This window comes from Peromyscus californicus, unplaced genomic scaffold (genome assembly GCF_007827085.1).
Source record: "Peromyscus californicus insignis strain IS unplaced genomic scaffold, ASM782708v3 Scaffold_15__1_contigs__length_86483966, whole genome shotgun sequence".
Taxonomy (NCBI): Eukaryota; Metazoa; Chordata; class Mammalia; order Rodentia; family Cricetidae; genus Peromyscus; species Peromyscus californicus.
Window position 1 is genome coordinate 10,546,447 of NW_026294447.1, and position 22,379 is coordinate 10,568,825.

General features: G+C 40.3%; 1 protein-coding gene across 4 annotated transcripts in view; it reads left to right on the forward strand.

The window, feature by feature from the left end:
- The window catches only part of Dock4 (dedicator of cytokinesis 4), a 430,242-nt gene that overhangs the window by 245,259 nt on the left and 162,604 nt on the right, over window positions 1–22,379 (forward strand). For all 4 annotated transcript variants that reach the window (XM_052738384.1, XM_052738382.1, XM_052738383.1 and 1 more), the window contains exon 13: window positions 14,234–14,359. In XM_052738384.1, coding sequence (XP_052594344.1) covers window positions 14,234–14,359 — 126 coding nt within the window. The remainder of the gene's footprint in view (window positions 1–14,233; window positions 14,360–22,379) is intronic.

The following is a 22,379-nucleotide window of genomic DNA, read 5'->3' on the forward strand; positions in this document are numbered from 1 at the left end:
CATATCAAGTTATGGTAGGACTAAGCTCCTTCCCTTGTATTAAGGCCAGGCAAGGCAATCCAGTATGAGGAATAGTTCCCAAAAGCCAGCCAAGGCATTAAGGACAGGCCCTGCTCCCACTGCTAGGGTTCCCAGAAGTGGACCAAGCTATACAACTGTCACATATATGTAGAGGGCCTAGGTCATTCCCATGCAGGCTCTCTGGCTATCAGTGCAGACTCTGTGGCCTCCTGTTTTTAAGGGTATGTGCAGTATTGAAAACAAAACAAACAAACAAAAAACTAGCTTCACTTAGAAGCTAATGGAAATAGTGATTAGAGTTTAATGTTATTATGTATGGTAGTTACATTTCTCTAACTTTTATATGATCACTAGGTATCTTAGTTAGGGTTTCTATTGCTGTGAAAGACACCAGGTTCACAGCAACTCTTAGAAAGGAAAACATTTAATTGGGGCTGGCTTACAGTTCAGAGGTTTAGTCCATTATCATCATGGCGGGAAGCATGGCAGCATGCGGGTAGACATGGTGTTGGAGAGGCAGCTGAGAGTTCTACATCTGGATCTGCAGGCAGCAGGAGAAGAAAGTGAGATACTGGTCTGGCGTGAGCATCTGAAACCTCAAAGCCCACCCCCAGTGACACACTTCCTCCAATAAGACCACACCTACTCCACCAAGGCCACACCTCTTAATAGTACCACTCCTTATGAGCCTATGAGGGCCATTTTTATGCAAACTACTGCACTTGGATTGCTGTGTAGAAGATCTGCTATTTTACACAACATATTGAATGCGCTAAACAGTCATGAATACTACTGTAGTGTGTAGGAAAAGTAGCTGTTCTTCATCCATCCTAACTTCTTGGCTGATCCTTCTGTGACTAAGAGAGATTAACATAAGAAAATATTGCAGACTTGATCTGCGTGTTCTGTTGTAGAAACCTGCATTAGCGATGCTGAGGAAGTGGGCAAGCCTTAGTGCTTTTACAGCAGGTTGAATGGAGAGTAGAGAGTCAGAAAAACACAACAGAGTTCCCGATCTCATGGCAGTGAACCGGGGGTCTTAGCAAAGCCTATTTGTTTAAGTGCTGCTACAACTTCCCTTTTGTATGTGTGAACATACATTTGTATGTTCTTCTTGGGCATGAAGAGACGAATTTTTGACCCATTTCATGGAAGACAAGCAGGGAAGGCCAGAATGACCTGCTAGCACATTGTTTCTTCCGAAATAGTCGACTAAAATTCCTTCTTTGGGTGTAGCATAGCATATTCTGAGCACCATCACTATGTAATATATATATTTAAGAAGTGGCTTTGAGCCAGTAGATTCTTAGGTGCTTGGTGTTATGAAAAAAATAAAAATAGGTAATAATATTTACTATAAGAATGAACAAATAAATAAAACTCCTAAACTAATAGACATAAACCAAAACTTAGACATAAACCTATGTGTGTCATGAAAATGTTGCTATCCTGAATCAGACTAAAGGATGGAACTTTAAAGTGGAAGACAGCAGTCAAGAGAAACTGTTGAAATCTTCTGATGGTGTCATCCTCCTCTGGTGAGCGTGGGTTTCTCCCCAGCTCTCATCTCTAGCTGGTGAATTTACTTTCTGGATAAGACTCTGTGAAAGTAAATAATGGTGGATGTCTCTACTGTTCCTTCACTTGACATTCATTGACTTATAGGTCAGTCCTGTCTTATTTTCTCTATAATTTTTAGCCGTTGGCTGACTACTTCCTTGGAGAAAACATAACATTTTCCAAATTTTGAAATTTAGTGTAGGAGATCTGTGGACCAACAGCTATAATCAGCAAACAGTGCTCATGCCTTTCTCGGTCCTTCTGCATGTTAGGAGAGCCCAGCAGATAGGGCTAACCTCTTGCCAGATCCCTGGAAGCATGATGATTAACTTTGATGGTCAACTTGACTGGATTAGAACCAACTGAAAGGAAAGCTGCTTAGACGCTCCTGTGAGGAATTTTTTTAATCAGATTATTTGACTCGGGAAGACATATGTTAAATGTAGATGGTGCCTCTCCCGTGGCAGCTCAGATAAAAGAAGGTAGAAGGAACTCGAGTGTATGTATGTAGTAAGGATTCCAAGTGTTCCTCTCACTGGGATGTTTATCTACCATGCTGCTGCTCCAGCACATCAACACTGATACATTCTCCAGTTCTACCCATATTTGAGTAGTATCAATATTAGTGATATAAATCTGTGGTTGTCCAAGATGGCAGTATTCAAGGACACCCAACTTCTAGTACATGGCCGTCGGTAGTGTTTCAGTAGATTGGTCTCCTGTGACTCCCCAGACACCTCACAAGATCTAGTCCAGAGTTTGCTATTTGGTAGCTGGAATGCACCCCTGAAACTTACTTCTCTCTTGCTCTGAGCAAGTTCCAAGGGCTCCAATGTCCTCTTCTGGCCTCTAAGAGCACTGTACCCAGTATAGTAACAACAGGAGGAGGGACCTTTGGGATAATTGGATTGTGAGTGGTTGAAAGGAAGATGCTGTCATGACTGGCTTTATAGTACCTATATGAGAAAGACCTCCGAAGTCTTACCCTTTCTCTATCATGTGCGGGTATAGTTGAGTGGGAACTAGGCTTTTCATTTGAACTCAATCACAATATTGTAAAACTTATACACTTCACAACATTTCTAGTAGAGTAAGGGTCTGGCAGCGGCAAAAAGGGCCTAGCAGGATACTTTCCGTCGGGGGCTTTTACACACAACAGTGTTTGTCTTCATGGAAAATGGTTTCTCCATTTTCCACCTTTCTGTGTTTTCTCTTTTAAAGTTTGAATGCTACCTTCTCACAACTAACTTCTGTAGCAAATTTTCTTTATAACCACAGTATCTGGTTTATTTTCTAACAATTACAATTAAAATGAAGGAAATGTCCGGTAGAACACACAAAAAATGGTATGCAGGAAGTTGAGTAGATGAGCATGTTTTTTCTTAGAGTGGGGTCTTTAGTAGTTTGAACTACTTAATAATACATATTCAATATAGTTTTAATATTAAAATTTAAAATATCCTATGTTTAATGACTAGTAAGCACTTGAAAAGTATTCATTATGTGAGTAATAAAATAAAAAGTAAAAGATTCATGCTGTCAGTTAAAAGATACATAGCTGAAGCTTATTTTGATGTCTCCTAGTGCCAAATCAGAGGAAAACAGTGAATTGGGGGTGTTAGTCAAACCCTAAGGGAGTTTGATAATTTCCCTGACTTTGAGGACCAAGCCCCTAAGGTGCTTTCTGAATCCTTTTAAATGACTCTTAAAGTGCCTTCCCATTTTCTGCTCACAATATGTGTGTGTGTGCTTTAGAATACGACCTTAGCATAATGCCTTAGACACGCAATAGTTCATGGAGAATAGGAGTTCTTGGAATTTTTTGCACAAATTACCAAAATTAAGAAGGGTTTAGATATCCAATTTGGAAGAAAAATAAATATAGCCTAGAGAAAAGATACAAAGCCTGAGGTCTGGGGACTGTTATGCTAATTAATAAAAAGAGAAGGGAAAGTCGCTGGGGACTGGGTTGAAGGTCCTGCGTTATGTGTTCAGTTCCACAGTCTATGCTTAGGACAGCCTGCTGAGACTGCTTCTCATCTTCCACAACACTTTGTGACAGTAAGTTTAATCCCTCGCTCTTTTTCACCTACACTTTCAAAATTACACATAATGAGTGTGCTGCCTGCTCCTGGCCTGTGCCAATAGCAGACCTTTGTTCAACTGGGAATATTTTAAAATGTATCTGAGTTTTTTTAATATCATGGCTGGGTTCAAATGAAGAGCCTAATTCCAGCCTCACTGTTGAATTTGTTTATTTTGGGAAAAAAAGTTAAATGAAGCAGTCTGGAACTTTTTCTTAGCATATTCATACTTTTAAATGCTGACTTTTATGAAAAAGAGGGACCATTAGGGTTGAGTGATCAAAATTCATGAAACTTCTATTTAAGAAAATAAAACAAATGAGGATTATTATAGATACACCAACTATATTCTTTCTTTCATATCCCAATAGTTCAGTTTGGGGATTCATTTATAACTATTTCTGGATTGTAATATGCCCTTTAACTCGTGTGTGAAAATCTCATTACATGATTAGCACATCTATTCTTAGCTCAAATATTTTTAGTATAATTATTTATAGAGCATGTATTTTAATATCTTATAATCTTTCTTTCAAACATTTGTAGAAACTCAAAAGCGAAAATAAAAAACAGTAGTGCAGCTGGGCATGTCATTAATCCCAGCACGTGGAGGCAGAGGCAGGTGGATCTCTGTGAATTTGAGGCTGGTCTGGTCTACAGAGCAAGTTCCAGGCTGGCCAGAACTACATGATGAGACTTTATTTGTGAATAAAAGGAAAACAAGTACAGTCTTAGTCTTTAATTGGTTTATATGTCTTAGGTCAAAGTTTCATCAATATCAGTCTTATTTACACTTTAATTTGGTACATTATTGAAATTTTAGAGGAGGGAGTAGTCTTTTGAACAAAGCATGGATAATGTTGGTGTCCCTTAAACGCTACATAGTTAGAAGATTTTTGAATGGTTATTCAATTTGTTGATTTACAATTCCAATTCAGTTGCCTGCTGGAGGCATTCTCTTACACTTTCTTCATGGACTACTGTGTTATTGGAAGAAAACAGATGCCAAGAATTTTTAAATAAATTGATTTTCCAAGTCTGATATAGTCAACTGTGTGACCCGTTCTTCTGCTTCCGCCATGAGCGTGTGGTCAAGGACTGCAGTGTGGTCAGGGGCCAAGCTTACTTGGTATGTGCAAAGCCCTAGTTTTAGTCCAGCGTGGAGTTAGGGCAGAAGGTAGAGATGTGGTAAGAAATTGATAAATAAAGTTTGTAGAAAGAGAAATCTTGCCCTTCTATGTAAAGATGAAGCTCAAATCTAGAATAATATTCAGGTAACTTGTCTGGTAAGATGAGGGCCCTGACGAGGAGCAGGGAGTGCTTAAGTTGAACTGATCCAAGAGTGTTAAGGCCTAGGACCAAATAAGTAGTGCCCAGAAGTCCTCTGATACTGAGCCTTAGAAAGCTGTTGTCTGCTTTAAGGGCTAATGGGCAGAATGGTTCTTCCTCGGTACATTGACCTTTATGCCCTTAGTCTGGATTTACATTAATGCAATAGTTTGCAAAAATTTATACTTATAAAATTTAAATTTTGTGTGTGAAAATAAAACTAATCCCAGCTGAGTAGTCTTTTTAAAAAGTAAATATGTGACCATTGTACATTGTCATTTCCACACTCACATGGGTGGAACTCCTGTTGGGGAAACACTCACCCAAAATGAGTCATGATAATATTGACAGGATTCAGTTGCCAATAAGAGGAAGCAGATGTAGCCAATGAGAATCACAACATCTTAGAATTTTAGACAAGAAATCATCAAGAAAAGGCTAAGATGTAATGCAGGACAGTCATAATATAAAATAACAAGATTTTAAAACTAATGTATAAAAGATGTTGACTGAGTATGTATTCTGCTGACATTACTCTACACACTGGCATATCACATTTAAAAAAGCAAAGTCTGTATCAAGTTGGTGCTGAGATTCTAATGGTCCTAGAGAACCAAATACAATGAAAATTCTTGTTTCATGTCACTGAAATAATAATAAGACTGCTTATCTAGGGAATGAGAACAGTTAAAAAAATGAATCGATATGCTGAAATTAAAGTTTAATTCAGTCAGGATTCTGCACAAAGGAATAATGAGATGGAAAAAATCTGAATAAACACTTAAAAGATAGAGAGAAATGAATGGAAAGACCAGTGTGTGTCTAATAGGGCTTCCAGAAGGGGCTGAGAGTAAAAGAAAATGCTGCAATATTTGAATGCTAAGAATTTGAGAAATGGAAATGCTCAGATTTTTTTTTAAAAAAAGAAATTATAAAGAGGGTAGATACAATTAAAGTTATATCTAGGTAAGTTGTGAAGCCACAGAGCACCAAAGCCCAAACTTATAGCTAGAGTTTTCCTGCCTGGCCCATAGTCAGGACAAATCTCTCTCACCTGCCAGTCCCACAGCCGCTCAGACCCAACCAAGTAAACACAGAGACTTATATTGGTTACAAACTGTATGGCCATGGCAGGCTTCTTGCTAACTGTTCTTACAGCTTAAATTAATCCATTTCCATTAATCTATACCTTGCCACATGGCTCGTGGCTTACCAGCATCTTCACATGCTGTTTCTCATCGTGGCAGCTGGCAGTGTCTCTCTAACTCAGCCTTCCACTTCCCAGCTTTATTCTCCTCCTTGTCCTGCCTATACTTCCTGCCTAGCCAATGGCCAATCAGTGTTTTATTTATTGACTAATCAGCAACACATTTGCCATACAGAACATCCCACAGCACTCCCCCCCCTTTTTTTTTTCAAAAAGGAAGGTTTTAACCTTAACAAAGTAAAATTACATATAATTTGGGAATTTGGGCATAGCTTCTCTTACTACTTCCTGCTGGAGGGGGGCGCTGTATCTTATGGGAACACAAAGAAAATTTTAGGATTATGGAATAGTCCGTGAGGCTGTATCGTCTGAGCCAATTGCCTTGAAACCATTCTGGATGTTGGATCATCTGGGCCATGGTGTCATCAGAGACCTTTCAGGGGGTCTTGGCTGGTCAAACCTGATGTGTCTTAATCTGGAACAAATCCATAGCCTCTGGCTTTCTGTGGGAACAAAAGCAGAGTCTCCTTTCCAAAACAACATATCCTTATATCCAAATTTTGAAGTCATAGTATCTTTAAAATATACATATTGGTTTAACTCAACATCTTTTATGATCAAATGTTTTTCTGCAGTTAAAAATCCCAAAGACAACACAATCCAGATTCTCTGTGTAATATTCATCTTTACGTGGCTTATTTTTTATATTACCTTTACTGTCTCTTTAAAGACTTTATTTTTTAAAACTATGTATTTGTTTCTATAACTCTATATATCACCTTTTTTGTCTCTTTTAAGCCTACGTATATTTTACACACATTGTAAACTATTACATCTGAATCTGTCTTATTGTGAATCTATTGCCTTAAACTGCAGCAGCTGTGGCTGCTGGCTCCGCCCACCTCAGCTTCCCAACATGGCTACGTTTACCACCAGCTCTGGGAGCTATCGTGGGTCTATGCTTTTATCCAAGCAGCGTGTAGTCCAGAAACCTCTTTTTTTGTTTTGTACCTGCAAAGGCTAAATCCACCCAGCAGCTTAATGTTCCACTTGCAGAGGCCTCATTCCCGCCATACTGCAGGTCGAGCGCACGCTAGGAACCCTCCAGTAGCTCAAACCGGCAGCTGCTGCTCATTTGAGAGAGACAATTAGGAACTGTTTTTAGCTCTGTTTTAGAATCTTTTCTCAGGTTTTAGCTGGAAACTCTTGCCACCACGTTGGACGCCATTTATAGCTAGATTTTTCCTGCCTGGCCCACAGTTAGGACAAATCTCTCTCACCTGCCAGTCCCACAGCCGCTCAGACCCAACCAAGTAAACACAGACTTATATTGGTTACAAACTGTATGGCCGTGGCAGGCTTCTTGCTAACTGTTCTTACAGCTTAAATTAATCCATTTCCATTAATCTATACCTTGCCACGTGGCTCGTGGCTTACCAGCATCTTCACATGCTGTTTGTCTTCCTGGCGGCTGGCAGTGTCTCTCTGACTCAGCCTTCCACTTCCCAGCTTTATTCTCCTCCTTGTCCCGCCTACACTTCCTGCCTAGCCAATGGCCAATCAGTGTTTTATTTATTGACTAATCAGCAACACATTTGCCATACAGAACATCCCACAGCACAAACTAAAACCCAGGAGAAAAATTTTGATTACCTTTCTTCCCCCTAAAAGTAGTTTCAGCAGTTAGAAAGGTCTGAATGTCATGGAATGTCTCAGAATTGCCATAGGAAAAAGGCCAACTTTGCACTCTATGTTTGCCACATTGTAACTTCAAAGTGAGGATTAAATAATTCCAATTTCAAATTAAGTCATGGAAAACCTACCTTCCACTTTCACTGAAAGAAGTAGTGGGAGTGACCATGAGGGAAAAATAAGAATGGGGTCCAGCAGCAAAACGATGTGAGACACAAGAGTGTGCCAGGAGAATGGCAACATGGCAGGAAATCCACCCAAGCACCAGCTGCAGCTGCAAACAGCATGTTAAATGATGTCCTCTTTAGAGGTGCAGAGACCTGCCATGCCCCCTTCCCCATTGTAGGATGAGATGTAAACAACTGATTAAGTACAGACTTTAAGTCCATTATTTGTATTAAAATGTTTAAAAGTAGAAACAGAATATATGATTTCCAGAGTAGTAGAATAAAAACAGGTAAAATAAGAAAACCCAACCCATTGTTTATGAAGTCATGATTTTACAGTTTTATATTGCTATATGTTCACAGCTATGTGCTATTTGGTCCATTAGAAATGAAGAAGGGAAAAGATGAAACAAAGAAAAACCTATAATTGAAAAACAGGAAGGTAGTAGGGATGACATGGACCTGCTTACCCAATGGCAGGCTGAACATCTCAGGGGTTCAAATCTCTGACTTGTTCCACTTTCGGCTTCTATCTGGATGTAACACATGAAACCCTGAGTGGGGAGTTTTCCACTTTCACATCTCTCTGTGTGGATTGCTCATCGTGTGTTCCAGTTACATCTTGTCTCATCTTCTATGTTAGAACTGTGATGTCGATAGACAGTTTTGCCTTAGAACCCTCCACAAAGCCATGTACCCAGGAAACCCTGGGCTCTCTCTAGTGATAAGACAACCCTAGTAAATGTTTTCCTCCTCCTTTTTTTATTTTATTACTTCCTAAAGTTTGATTTTACTTTTTTCAATTGCTATTTGTTCCATTTTTTCCCCCACACAGGGTCTCATGTAGCCAAGGCTAGCTTTGAACTTGCTCTGTAGCTAAGAACAACCTTGTCATTCTCCTGCCTCCACCCCCTGAGTGCTAGGCTTGCAAGTATGGACCACCAAGCCTAGATGAAAGGAATGTTTTTCTTAATATATGGTTGTTGGGAAACTTATGCAGCTTGGAGTGCAACCTAGTTTATTGGTTTCGAGGCTGGGAGGAAAAGGGGAGAGACAAGGAACAGTTCAGTGTCAAACACTTCTACCACAATTTCAGCATCACTTTTTGTCAGGCCTTCCCTAGAGAAATTTGTAGAATTGATGTCATTGTCTGTATGTTTTAGAGATGGGAACCAAAGCACAAAGAACTCCACACCGAGACAGCGTCCTGCAGCTGTATTGTGTACTTCTTAAACAGCACACTTAATAACATGTATATTTAGCAAATGTATTTGTCATGATTTTCCATTTTGCATTGCTGTATATTCATAGATATATGTTATTCGACTCATTAGTGACAAAATGGCTGATGTTACTAAAAATTAATTCTGGCTGCTACTTATAATCATGCTGTGCTTGCCACTTTTAAGATAAAAATGCAGAATTTCATGAATTTAAAAAGAGCCGTCTTCTAAAATGAGTGAGCTCTAATCCCCATAAAATGAGAGCCACCAAATAGTCCACAGACCCTCAGCCTTTCTTCTTCACACTGCTGCTGTGCTCTGGGCATGATAATGAATAATACACTTTCAGGGTTGTTTTGTGTTTTTCTTTTCCAGACTCCAGATTAATTAATGACTATGCTTTTGCTTAAAATTACATACCAGGTCTTTCTAATTGGAGCTCAAATGTCAAGGCCAATGTGAAAGCTCAGTTTAATGATGACATTTCTTTAAATAAAGGAACATTCCTCCCAGAGCCATCTCATTTGGGATACTTAGTTTGGTTTACTGTTCCTGTGGCTGTGATAAAATCCCCAACAGGAGCAACTGAAAAGAATGAGGATTTATTGTGGCTCCTAATCTTAGACTTAATATGATCCATCATGGAGTGACACCAGGAACAGGAGGCCACTGAGTACATTTGATTCCTCAGTCAGGAACAGAAATGAATATGGATGCTAAGCATGCTGTCTCTCTTCGCTCTCCTTATTCAGTCGAAGTCATCAACCCACTGGTTTGCAGGAGGTGCAGTCCATATTCAGGGTGCTTCTCCCCTTCTTTAGGTGATCTCTCTGGAACCACCCTCAGAGATGTGTGTCTCCTAGGTGATTCTGAATCTAGTCAGGTTGACAGTAAAGGTCAACCAGTGGTTACATCAAGGGCTGGGAAAGAAAGGCTGTAAAACACTATGTATTTTCTAAAATTAAAATTAGTAGCCTAGTTCTTCAGCTAGCTTTACAGGTTATCATAATGCTCTTTAAAATTTTTCTCTCAACTTGAAAATCCTTTCAAGTAATAATTTTCTGTATATTCCTTTCATATACTTTGCCCATTCTCTTTATAGTCTATTTACTCATATGTATCTTGACTTACCAGTTCTTAGGAATAGAAATTCTATGGTATATATCCTTGTATTCCCTCTTCTGCCTTCTTCTCATACCATAAGCTACTGGTCATTTCAAAGAATGGTAAGAATCCAGAAAAAGTGTGCAGATCAGGCTTTGGAAGAAGTCACCTCTGAGAGGTGGTAGGATGTCTAGATGGTACAGTAGGATGGCAAGGATGGGGACAGAAAGACAATTCCTGTTCTGTGAGCCTGCCCTGAGTCATAAATGACTAAACCTGAAAGGTTAAGCTAGTCTTCAAGTATCTAGAATGCTTAAGGAATTTTCTTTTGTCCCTTGTGTTCATTAAAATAATTGACAAAATTTTTATAGGATTATGTTGTACAATGTGAGACTTTGATTCATGCATACATTGTGAAATGAATAAATGAAGGTAATTAATTTTATGTCATCTCACATACTTGTATTTTTGTGGCGAGAACTTTCAAGATCTGTCTAATTGGAATTTTATATCCCTTAATCAAATCTTCTCATGTACCTTGTTCCCCTCCCAGCCCCATTCATCCTTAGCCAGTCATCACTCTACTCTGGAGTTGAACTTTTTTCGCATCAGTATGTAAATATTTGCCAAGATTTTCCTTTGTAGTGATGAGTAATCTTTTACCCAATGTGTTGTTATTGTTCTGTTAACTCATTTATTTAGCCTTGTGGTTGTAAGGTCATGATAACTAAAGACCACTATAAAAATAAGATCAACAATTTCTACAATGGCAAAATAAATAGAAATGCTGTTATGTTTCTGTGGAGCTGCTCCTTGTGTGGGCAGCTGCCGGCACCTCATGCTGTTTTCTTGTTTTGTCCCTTTTTACTAAAATTATACACTGTCTTTTCTTTAGTTAAGAGTTGTAGGTTGTGGGAAAAGCCTAGATGTTTTGGGCAGGGCATATATTGTAGCCAGGATATGTAGTATGTCTTGCCATTCAATTGACCTTTCTACTTCTTCACTGTGAATTCTGCATTCTGGAGAACCTGGGTCAACTGCCAATGGCAATTACTGCTCCCACTATCACAAATTATTATCACTAGGATAAAGAAATTAACCACATCTGGGGCTTTATTCTATATTTTTTTTTAATTCTAGAATGCATCCAACTCTTCAAGTAAGTTTTCTTTTCCCTACACTGTTTTATCTGTTTTTCCTCATCACCTTGGTATTTCCTTCCTACATCTATTAGCTGGCTTCCCTCTGTCAGCTGCCTCCTTAACGTCCTTTCTATCCTTTGCCCTCTCCTCTCTATGGCACTTGCTATCTAGACATTGGATTGATGCATTTCCCTGTTCATCATGACTCTTCCTCCATCCATTTCTTTCCTGAGAGTATATTTTCTCCTTTTCATATCTTCTTTGATTTCTCCAGGATGCCATTATCTATGGCTAAATGCTTTTTTCATTATCCAATTCTCTAGAATGAATTCGCTTTCTGTTTTTAGAAAGGGAGGGAAGAGGAAGGGGTGGGAGGGAAGGAGAAGAGGAAAAGGTGGGAGAGAAGGAGGGAAGAGGAAAGGGCAGGAGGGAAGGAGAAGAGGAAAAGGTGGGAGAGAAGGAGGGGAGAGGAAAGGGTGTGAGAGAAGGAGGGGAGAGGAAAGGGTGGGAGGGAAGGAGAAGACTACAGGCTAAATAAATGCAGTACCCACTGAACAAAACAAGAATCATAGTCAGCTTTACATGGTCCTGCCCCTATCCTGAAGAACACCATCTCTGGTTTTCCATTATTGTTGAGAATTCTTCCCCTGCCCTTTGTATTTATCACATAGTGTTACAAGTATCCCCATCTGATCTTTCCACAAAGGCCCCAGTAAAATGATTTTCATTTGAAAAATATAACAGAATCTCAAGAATTGTGTCAGTGCATTTATTCTCTAAGAATTCTGGGATTTTTGAACAGTGCCCCCCGCCAAACAGGAAGAATGGTTTTGTGAAACCGTGTGATGCACATGATTCTTCTGCAAATCCCAGCTCCTGGTGATGTTAATGGTGATGGTGTAGGTGTTGTCTACAAATCCCAGCTCCTGGCGATGTTAATGGTGATGCTGTAGGTGTTGTCTACAAATCCCAGCTCCTGGTGATGTTAATGGCGATGGTGTAGGTGTTGAAGGCAGGAGGACAGTAGTGGGAAGAGAGCAGAGGCTGTGATGAGGTGGGGGCAGCGGGGGTCATGAGTCAGCAAGAATGGCTGCTAGGACAGATGGATTAGAACACGTGTTACCTGGTCTTTTGTGCCCGAGCCTCTGAGTTTTGAAAGGAATCAGTAGTGCCCCATGCAGTGTCCTGAGGCTGCACCGAGGGTCGCAGTCCATCCGCTTGTCCGGATGCCTAACCCTTCCAGACTTCATTCCACGTGGCTATGGAAGGGCAGGTCCTGCTCCTTTTCTGCTGCTCTCAGCCACCCAGTTCAAAGTGAACAGGGTAGGTGGGATCAGTAAGGGCAAGTTACTTAGAAATAGAGAACAGGTTCAAAGTCCTGAAACCTGCCAGACTTCACTCTCACAGCCCTTCTCTGAGACAGACATTCTATTAGACAAGCCTGTGGTGGCGTCCTTCCTGGTTCTTTTCTTTGTTACCTCCTCTCTCTTAGAGCAAACAAGTCAACAATACCTCTCACTGGTCTGTGTTCCTCGTACTATTTAGCGGAGAATAGAAGGAAGGCCCTCGTGTGGCTGCACTGTGGATAAGTTTGCAGATTTTCCATCACAGTGCGATTGAAGTCATTTGTATATCATTGTCTTTGGAGAGCATTGTAGTACTACAAATTGATGACAGTGGGTTATTCAGGAAAGGGTGGTGACAAATGATGATATAGATTAAAGATCATCGGGAACAGATTTATTATCTTCTTTAATCCACGATCCAAACTCACTTTTATTGATTGAGTCCAGGTTTTTAAAAAATTGAGTCACTGTTTTTTAAAATTAAGTCACTTTGAGAGGTTCCATTTTCTATGACTGATCCAGGGGAGGTGCCTTTGTGTTTTTCTTGTTTTAAAATGTTGAAAGAAGAAAGGAGGAAGGGATGGAAAGAGATGTTAGGTCTTTGAAGTGTACATACTAGCATTTTCACATTAGTTTCCTTTTGTAGTTCTTGCCTGAGAATTGAGAAAATTATATATGAAATAAACATTGTCTTTTGCATATCCTGCTGTGATAATGTCATTGTAATTGAGAGAAAAAAGAAAATCATAATTTTGTTACTCACTAGATTCCTTTTTGTTTGTCAAAGTGTCCTGTATCCTAACAAATTCTCAGAAAATAATGCCATCTTGAGTTTCTGTATTATATCATAATAAGAACATAACCTTGTTTTTATTACAATCATCTTTGTTGCTTTAATTTTAAGAAAAATCATTATGTTTAAAAATCCTTGAATGCCTTTATCTTAAGATTTGTTTTCAGGCTTCTAATATTTGGTAGGTCATTATCTATAGGCCTTGTAAAGTTGAAAAAGGATAAAGTTCTGTTTTGATCTCATTGCCCATTGTCTGTTTCAAGACAAGTATTTGGTAGAGTGATATGTTCCAGAGAGTCAGGGCTGGAGAACAGGGTGCCGTGGCTAGAAGCCTGCTTCTTGCTATTAATTATCTGCCAGTGATTCTCCAATTCCTAGAAACTGGAAAACTCTAGTGTTAATGTTGGAAAAGTGTTAGTTGGAGATCATTTCTAGTTTCTATCAATTTTGTGTGTCTAGTCAAAACGGATACTGTAAACCTGAGCTTGTTGAAGCTCATTTGCTTCTTAGGTAACATGGTTACTTTTTTTCTTACCATAACTTGAGTGCCTCTCCTTTGTTTTAGGATTAGCAGTTTCCCTCCAGCTGCTACATGGAGACATTGAACAAATCAGAAGAGAGTACTCCTCAGTGTTCTCTCATGGAGTGTCCATAACACGGAAGCTGGGCTTCTCTAACATTATCATGCCTGGTAGGTGACTTGGTATGCACTGAAATGGTGAAGTATGCATATATTCTCTGGTTTTGACATTTGAGAAATTGTCAGCTTTGAAGAGTTCATATGGTCCATGGGCCATGTGGGAAAATTGAGATATATGATAATGAGCAAATTAAAAATTACTCTCTGAAATTAAGTAACTGTGGTGGCCATGGCTGCATTTCACTGATAACTATAATAACAACAAAAGCTGAGATAGCATCCAAAACTGTTTTATCCATTTGTGGAGAAGTGTAGGTCATGTTAGGTGATGTCCTCATAGGGCTTTTGTTTGTTCATTTGTTTGTTTTACATGGAGAACAATATATTATAATCACAAAACATGATGAGTTATATATAGATGATCAAAATAGTATTAGAATTATGTCTGAAAAATCATTCTCAGTGAATGCCAACTTGTTTCTGTGTGTACCTTCAGGCTTATAGAAGAGTTTTAAAAGGTGTGGATGGAGATGTGCACATCTGAGCAGTAAAGGAGTTGACGATCAGAGGATGTGATAATCAAGCTGTAACATTTTGATTTCTTCCTCAATGAGATTATTTTCAGTCCCCTTTAAAAATTAAACCTCGTTGTTTTTTTTTTTTTTTGTTTTTTGAGACAGGGTTTCTCTGTGTAGCTTTGCACCTTTCCTGGAACTCGCTCTGTAGACCAGGCTGGCCTCAAACTCACAGAGATCCACCTGCCTCTGCCTCCCGAGTGCTGGGATTAAAGGCGTGCGCCACCACCGCCCGGCTAAACCTCGTATTTTAATATAGCTTAAGAATATGTTATATACTGGTGAATTTTTTACTTTATATATTTTCTCTTTTTTATTGTTCATACAGTAGGGTCTTCAGAGCTAATGATTCTAGCCCTGCCCCAGGTTCCTGCTCTCCTCAGTGCTGATAGTTAGCAATTCTGAGGGACAGCTCCACGGCCGAGCTCTGAGACCCAGTGGTGGAAAAGACCCATAATGCTCTGCATTGCCCAGTGTACCATTTAGTGATCTCTTGATTAAAATTCACTCCTGCAGGGAAGGCTGGAGAGCAGCTTGGAAGGCTTTCTGAAGTGACCTGGCCCAGTCAGCCTAAGCATGTTGCAGGACTGTTGTGGAAAATGACTGTTTATGGATCTGTTTGCTTGGTGACATGCTATTCGGTGACTCTAGCAGCCCCTCATTATTTCCTGTAGTTGCTATAAATAACTGGTGTTTCCTCTTTAACAAAAAAGAAAAACATTCATCCCACTGGGAAGCAAATTGATGGGCAAATCTAATATAAAAAACATATGTAGAGCAGAGTGTGGCCAGCTCCTAGGAGAATTCCTCATCTTGGTCCCTGGGCAGTATCACTGAGAAATGGAAAACTGTAAAGCAGGGTGGCACTTCTTTGGCTGAAGAATTGTCTGGGTGGTTCTGTGCTCATATGGCTTCAGTCTGCTTTTAATAATGGAAGGAGCTGAGGAATGAGGCTTGCTTCTATCCTTCTCTGCCAGTACTCTGTAATGTATGCTTCATAGTGTCCAGGAAAAGAGTCCCTCCAGACGCACACAGATCTGCATGGCATCAGGCTACAAGAAAACTTTTCAAAAAGCACTTCATCATTTCTTTTTTTCCCTTGTCTTCATTGACTTCTTAATTTTCCAAACAAGCTAGAGATAAATATATATATATGCATTTAAACATCAGAGAAGAGCTTTCAGACTTACTTGAATCTTTACAGCGAGAAACACAGTCATTGCTCTGCTGCCCTTTGTTGTTTTCAGAATAACCAGTTCATTCTCAACAGTGGCTTGGTGAAATCTTGAGTTGAATGCCCAGTAAGAAAATATTTATGAACAACATTTCTGACCATGGAGTCCTCTGGACAGTCCGCATGTACGACCCCTCCTACCTCATTTTCTGACTGTCCTTCAAAGTTCATTTGCATCTAGTGTTCTGATGGGGTCAGGATAGGTGAGGCACATCTCCTACCAAGAGGGCCAGGTCCATTAGCGCAGTCACCCTCTGTAAAATGGATGGCCTGTACCCTTGACGCAGACAGAAGCAGACATAGAACTCTTTTCCAGGTCCTCAGGATATGATCAGTGCCTCTTTTTGAAACTGGAAAACCTGGAAGCAGAAATTCTTCCCTTGGCCTTGCTGTTAGACAAGAGAATCATTTATCACTGGTATTAAGGAGGAGGCGGAATCCGCCTTTGTGCTTTCAAGCCTGTGGGTCAGTTATTCGGTGTTTATTTTTTTTTTATAAGTATTATGATTACCGTCAATTTTTTTAGTATACCCATTTCCAGCTACAAAAACTCATTTTCTAAGATGCATTATCACTGTGGCGTACAAACCAAATACTGTCTCTGATAGTAATTTCATGCTGTGATCTCTGAAGGAGGACAGTAAAATATTTAAATCACTGCTCTCCCACAGAAATGTAGAGCGAGCCCAAATGTAAGTTCAAGTAACGAGTAGCCACTGTTTAAAAAGAAACAAGAAGTGGTTAAATTAATTTTTAGCAGCATATGTTATTTAACTCAGTGCATCCCAAAATATTACCTTGATAGGTAATCCATATAAAGTTTTTCTGATGAGTTAGTCACACTGTTTTCCAGTTTCAGTCTTTGGAAGCTGCTGAGTATTGGGCATTCACAGCACATCTATCTATGGCCAAGTCACATTTCAACTGCTCAGTTGCCACATGGCAGCAGTTACTGTATTGGACAGCCTGCCCCTAAATGTCTTAACAGAGCCCATGCAAACTAGGCCCAGGCCATTCTGAGTATGAGGAAGGTCTGAGTCCCACCAGACCTCTTGGAACACAGTTGACTGATGTGTCTGGAAGGTCATGAAAGACTGACCTACTCCCCACACCCCTTAAGCTCTCATTCTTACTCTAGGTTAATTTTCTGGGATGATCTTTCTTTATCTCCATTACGTTCCCTCTACACCATCTTCCCAGCCTATGCCCTGTCCCTGAAGATGTTCTCTCATGGAGTAGTTGGTTAAACTTACTTTTTGTTAGGGAACCTATCATTAATACTTTCTGGAGCTTTTTGTAAATCTTAAAGGTTTCTAACCCTAAAAAGAATTAAGGTGAGTGTCTAGGGTGATAGGAGGAGCCAAGAACTGAGATCTGGAGACTAATTTGATACTAAACTCGATTTTTTAAAATTTATTTTGCAAATACCTTGATGATTTATAGGTCTGGGATAAGAATATAATAAATGTTTCCGTGTTTTTTTAGAAAAGGAATTTCATTCCTTAAAATATAGGTATTATGCTTTACTACTTACTGGTAAAGAAGCACAGGTAACAGAAGGAATTAATCCAGCAGTAATCCTCATTTTGGAGAAAGTAGATTATAACTAGTATGATATAATTTAATCTTTCTTAAAAATGTATCCTACTTGGTCAAGATCCTTCTTGCCTCTAAGCCCAGCTACTTGAAGCCTGAGGAAGGAAGATCACAAATTCAGGGCCTGCCTAAGCTTATCACAGTATTTTCTAAATTTAAAGTTCACTAAGCTTCGCAGTGGTTGTGCATCACACAGGAACCATCACTTATCTTAGATCTGACCCCCTGGTCACATGGAGAGATGGTATACTTTCAATAAGGGGGTGCCAGTGACTAGAGAGAGATGTGGGACTTCCCTCCAGCCTCAGATCAGACTAGACATGGGGATGGTTCACAGAACTAACAGTATTTCAAGACTAGTCTGACCAATGCAGAATGGCATGTAATGAATACCTTTCCTGCGAGTCTCTTATGACAGTGACTGAATTCTCTATTGAGTTATCGATAATGCCTTACACACACACCATAATCTCTACACTTTAGTTTCAGCTATGAAATGGAATGGAGAGTACCTTCTGATAAATGCAAGAGATATAACTAGACATTCAAATGCTTTGTGAAGAACCCAACTCATAGCAGGCATTCAGTAAAGTGAACTGTTGCTGCTCAGATTGCTGAGAATAGTACTGCAGTGGATTACCCCCTGTCTAAAACTATCAAGACCAGCAGTATTGGAGACTTCAGAGGTGTTTTGGAATTTTGAAATTTTCCCATAGGACTGGGAGTGGTGGCACATGCCTTTAAACCAGTGCTTGGGAGGAGGCAGAAGCAGGCAGATCTCTGTGAGTTTGAGACCAGCCTAGTCTACGTAGTGAGTGGCAGGCCAGCCAGAGCCTACTTAGTGAGACCCTGTCTCAAACAAAAGGGAAAGAAACAGAAGAAAAATCTATATGAGATTTATAGATTTAGCATCCCTACAGTGGGAATCTGGAATGTGCCAGGCATTGGTGGGCCATGCCCCTAATCCTGTCCAGTCACTGCCATCAGTTATCTAAGTGCATGGAAAATCCTGTCACTGCATATTTTCTCTTCTTAACTGAGGGGTAGTTTTTCTCTAATTCTGTAAACTTTAAATGCACAGAGGAAGAGCTGGACTGGCCCTGCTGTGGCTCTGTACAATGGACACATGACTGAGTCCTCGTGCATTTTGTGCCTAAGTTCAGAGCAATCACAGGGCAACATCAAGGATCCAGGGGTATACCCTATGACAGAGACTATCCTTGCTCATTCAGGTCACATCATCCATCATCCCATTGACTGCATCCACCGAAGGGCTTTGTCCTTCGCTTTGTCCCCACCGATATGACCTTATCTTCATCTTGCCTACACTATTTTGAGAAATCTTTAGGTGTACACAGGCTTCCTAGCCAGTAGGCCTGCTAATGAGGAGAGTGTCATACACATCAAATTTGCAGAGTAATGAACCTGAGACATGTGCAGTGTTAATAAACATTGTCACAAAAATAGCTCCTCACACTGGCACTGTGACTCCACTTCCTACTTTATAGTTTGTCTCATAATTACCCAAGATGCTTTCCTAACACCAGTTGGGCTTATCAGTTTTCTCCAGAGTCCTCAAATACATTGATTTTAATTAGCACTCATTTCAGCCTTCTCCTTCTGCATATTTTGGCAAAATGTAGCACCTTGTGATATTGGAAGATAGCAAGCTATAAAATTCCTGGGGAGAGGCATATGTAGGATGCCACCAGAAGAAACGCTCTTCTCCTCATGTGTTCTCTTTGCAAAGGAATCTTGCTTAATCTAAAGGATCTGCACAAGATGGGGGCAGAGTGTCACAGGAACGGTAACAGTTGAGCAGAATAATAGGGCCTGTGTATAAGGCTTCCTCCATTTTTAGCAGTGTTTTTTTTTTTTTTGTTCATTGAAAGTGTCCAGCATTTATATAATATATATTGATCACATCCATCTACTACTACTTTCCTCTTACTCCCTCTAGTGTCCCTACCCTGTTCCCTCTCAGCTTCCTGTTCTGTTTTACTTTGTATTTTTTAATTAATAACCTCATGAATCCAGTTCATGCTGCTCATATACACATGGGTGTGGGGTCACCCACCGGGGCAGGAGCACCCTACCAGGAGCCACAGCCCCGAAGGAAAGTGACACTCCGTCCCTCAGCAGCCACCAACTGCTGACAGCTCCTCCACTGCAGCAGGGAGAAGCCTCCACCCATGCTGGAATTTTGACTGGTTTGGTCTGCTAAAGTATGAAGGTACTCTATTCCAGTTCTTTTATAAGTCAGAGAAACAGCGTTATAACAAAGGCGTCATAGGGACCGGCAAGATGGCTCAGAGGGAAAAGTGCTATATGAAGGTCAGTGATCTGAACTCCATCCTTAGAATCCATTAAAGGTAGAAGGACAGAACTCATCCAAAAGACTGTCCTCTGAACTCCACGTGTTCAGCATGGCATGCCCCCACCCTAATAATCATAATCATAGTCATGATCATAATGAAGTTTTAAAGCATCCTGTCTAACACTTCTCTTCGCCTCTACCTTTATTTCATTACACAGTTTTTATTGTCCTATTTAGACTTAGTTCACAGAATAGCAGTGGTAGAGAGGGGACTAGAGCCTTGATCTCTTTATTCTGATTGTCTTAGGACCCTAACGGCATTAGACATACTTGGACTCAGCATTTCTTTAGTCGTAAAGGGACAGAAGAATCCATATATCATGAATTCAGTCGGTTTTGGGAATTGACTTGAGGATCTAGCGTCTTTCATTACTTTGCTCCTTTGTTGAAATATACCACTCTGCTTTGTTCTCGTGAGGCCCCTCTTACCGGCCTGTTTAAATTCTCGCTCCCTCTGTCCCCAGTGAGTACTGTCTACCTCTCTTTTTCATCATTCTGTTAATCCACAATACTAACCATCAGTAAATATGCTTCACATTTTACTTATTATTAAAGATCTGACTCACTGGGGCTAAGGAGATGACTCTGTAAGCCAAATTCTTGCTGCAGAAGCCTAAGGAATTCAGATCCCCAGCACCCACTGGGGGTGTGGAGACAGGAGGACATGCTGGGAAGTCATGGCAGCTAAGGCACCAGCTTTGGGTTCAGTGGGACACCTGATCTCAAAAATAAGATGGAGAGTAATAGAGGAAGACACCTACCACCAATGCCTGACTGCCAAGCATGCACACACAGTTGCACACGTGAATTCACCACATACAACATGCACATGTAAACCTAACCCACTAAATATGGAACTCCTACTGTGTTCGCTGTGGCATGTACTGGGTCTAGAATAGTGTATCTGTATATAGGAAGTGCTCACAATGCTTTGTGAATAGCGGAAAGAGAATTGTGTGATACTGGTGGCACATCCTTGGCCTTCCATCCTATGAGCCTACCCCACAGACATGGAGCAAACCTTTCAAACCCCCCTCATCCCTCTTGCCTTGCTGAAGTTGGGGTGTCTGTGACCTTCCAGTAAAGGAGAGCAGAAAGTACTCAGGCATTTTTTCAGGATAGTAAATGCTTCTGTGGATTGGAAAAGCTGGTGAGTCTTTATGAGAAATTCTCAAGGTAAAAACCCCTGTCTGTCAGCCTGTGGTTCATGGTCTCTGAAAAGTGTTGCTTACTCCACAAAGCAAGAAAACTGTTAACTAACATCTTTGGAGTACCTTGGTTTGAATGTTGATATCGGGAAAATTGTTGTCAACGTGACCTTCCGCTGAACAGACATGTGCACTGCATAGTCTAGCGTCCTAACTCTCGCTTGTCAAGTCTCTAGACTCAGACAAAAACCAGTTTCTCTGTTGTTGACTCTGTGATGGAATTTCTAAAATAAATACCATTAAAGGAGTGTTCATGTGTGTAGAGTAAAGGTTGTATAGCTGGCCCTCTGTATCCACAGCTAACAATTCCTCAGGTTCGGTAGACCTAGGACTGAAGACATTCGGTATGGACAACCCTTTTTCTTTGCTCTTTATCATTCTAAACTGTGCAGTACAGTAACTATGTACATGCCATTGGATGGGAAAGGGACAGACATGATTTCAAATGTGTTAGGGGATGTGTGTCAGTTCTACACAAATAAATACACTAGTTTGTATAAGGAACTTGAACATTGGTGGATTTGGGTATCTGTGAGGGTCCCTGGAACCGACCTGTAGTGCATACTAAGGCACATCTTCACTGCGATGAGATCAGTTAAAAAAGAGCTAGCAAACTTGTGAACTTTTTGAGCCACTGACTAGAAATTGAAAAGCATGGAAACAGTTAAAACAAAAAACTTTGAAAGAATATTTTTGGGAGTGGGGGGTGGGGGGTGGCAAGGTCTCACTATGTAGCCTTGGCTGGCCCAGAACTTGCTATGTAGACCAGGCTAGTCTTGAACTCACAGAGATCCACCTGCGTCTGCATCTCAAGTGCTCCAATTAAAGGTGTGCACCACCACACCCGGCTAATGTGTTGAAATATGTTGCTTTTCTCCAGTATTTGTAAATTCATTGTTTTCTGAAGTTGAGCTTTATAAGCTGTGTGAACATTCTAAAATTCATGAGACCTGTCTACCAACTGCTCCACTAATGGATGTTTTATGTACTCTGTTAAAGGACAGTTAAGGTTTAATGCTTCTTAGACCTTACATTGTTTATCTACTCTATGCCCATCTGTGTCCAAGTCAGCAAGGGGACT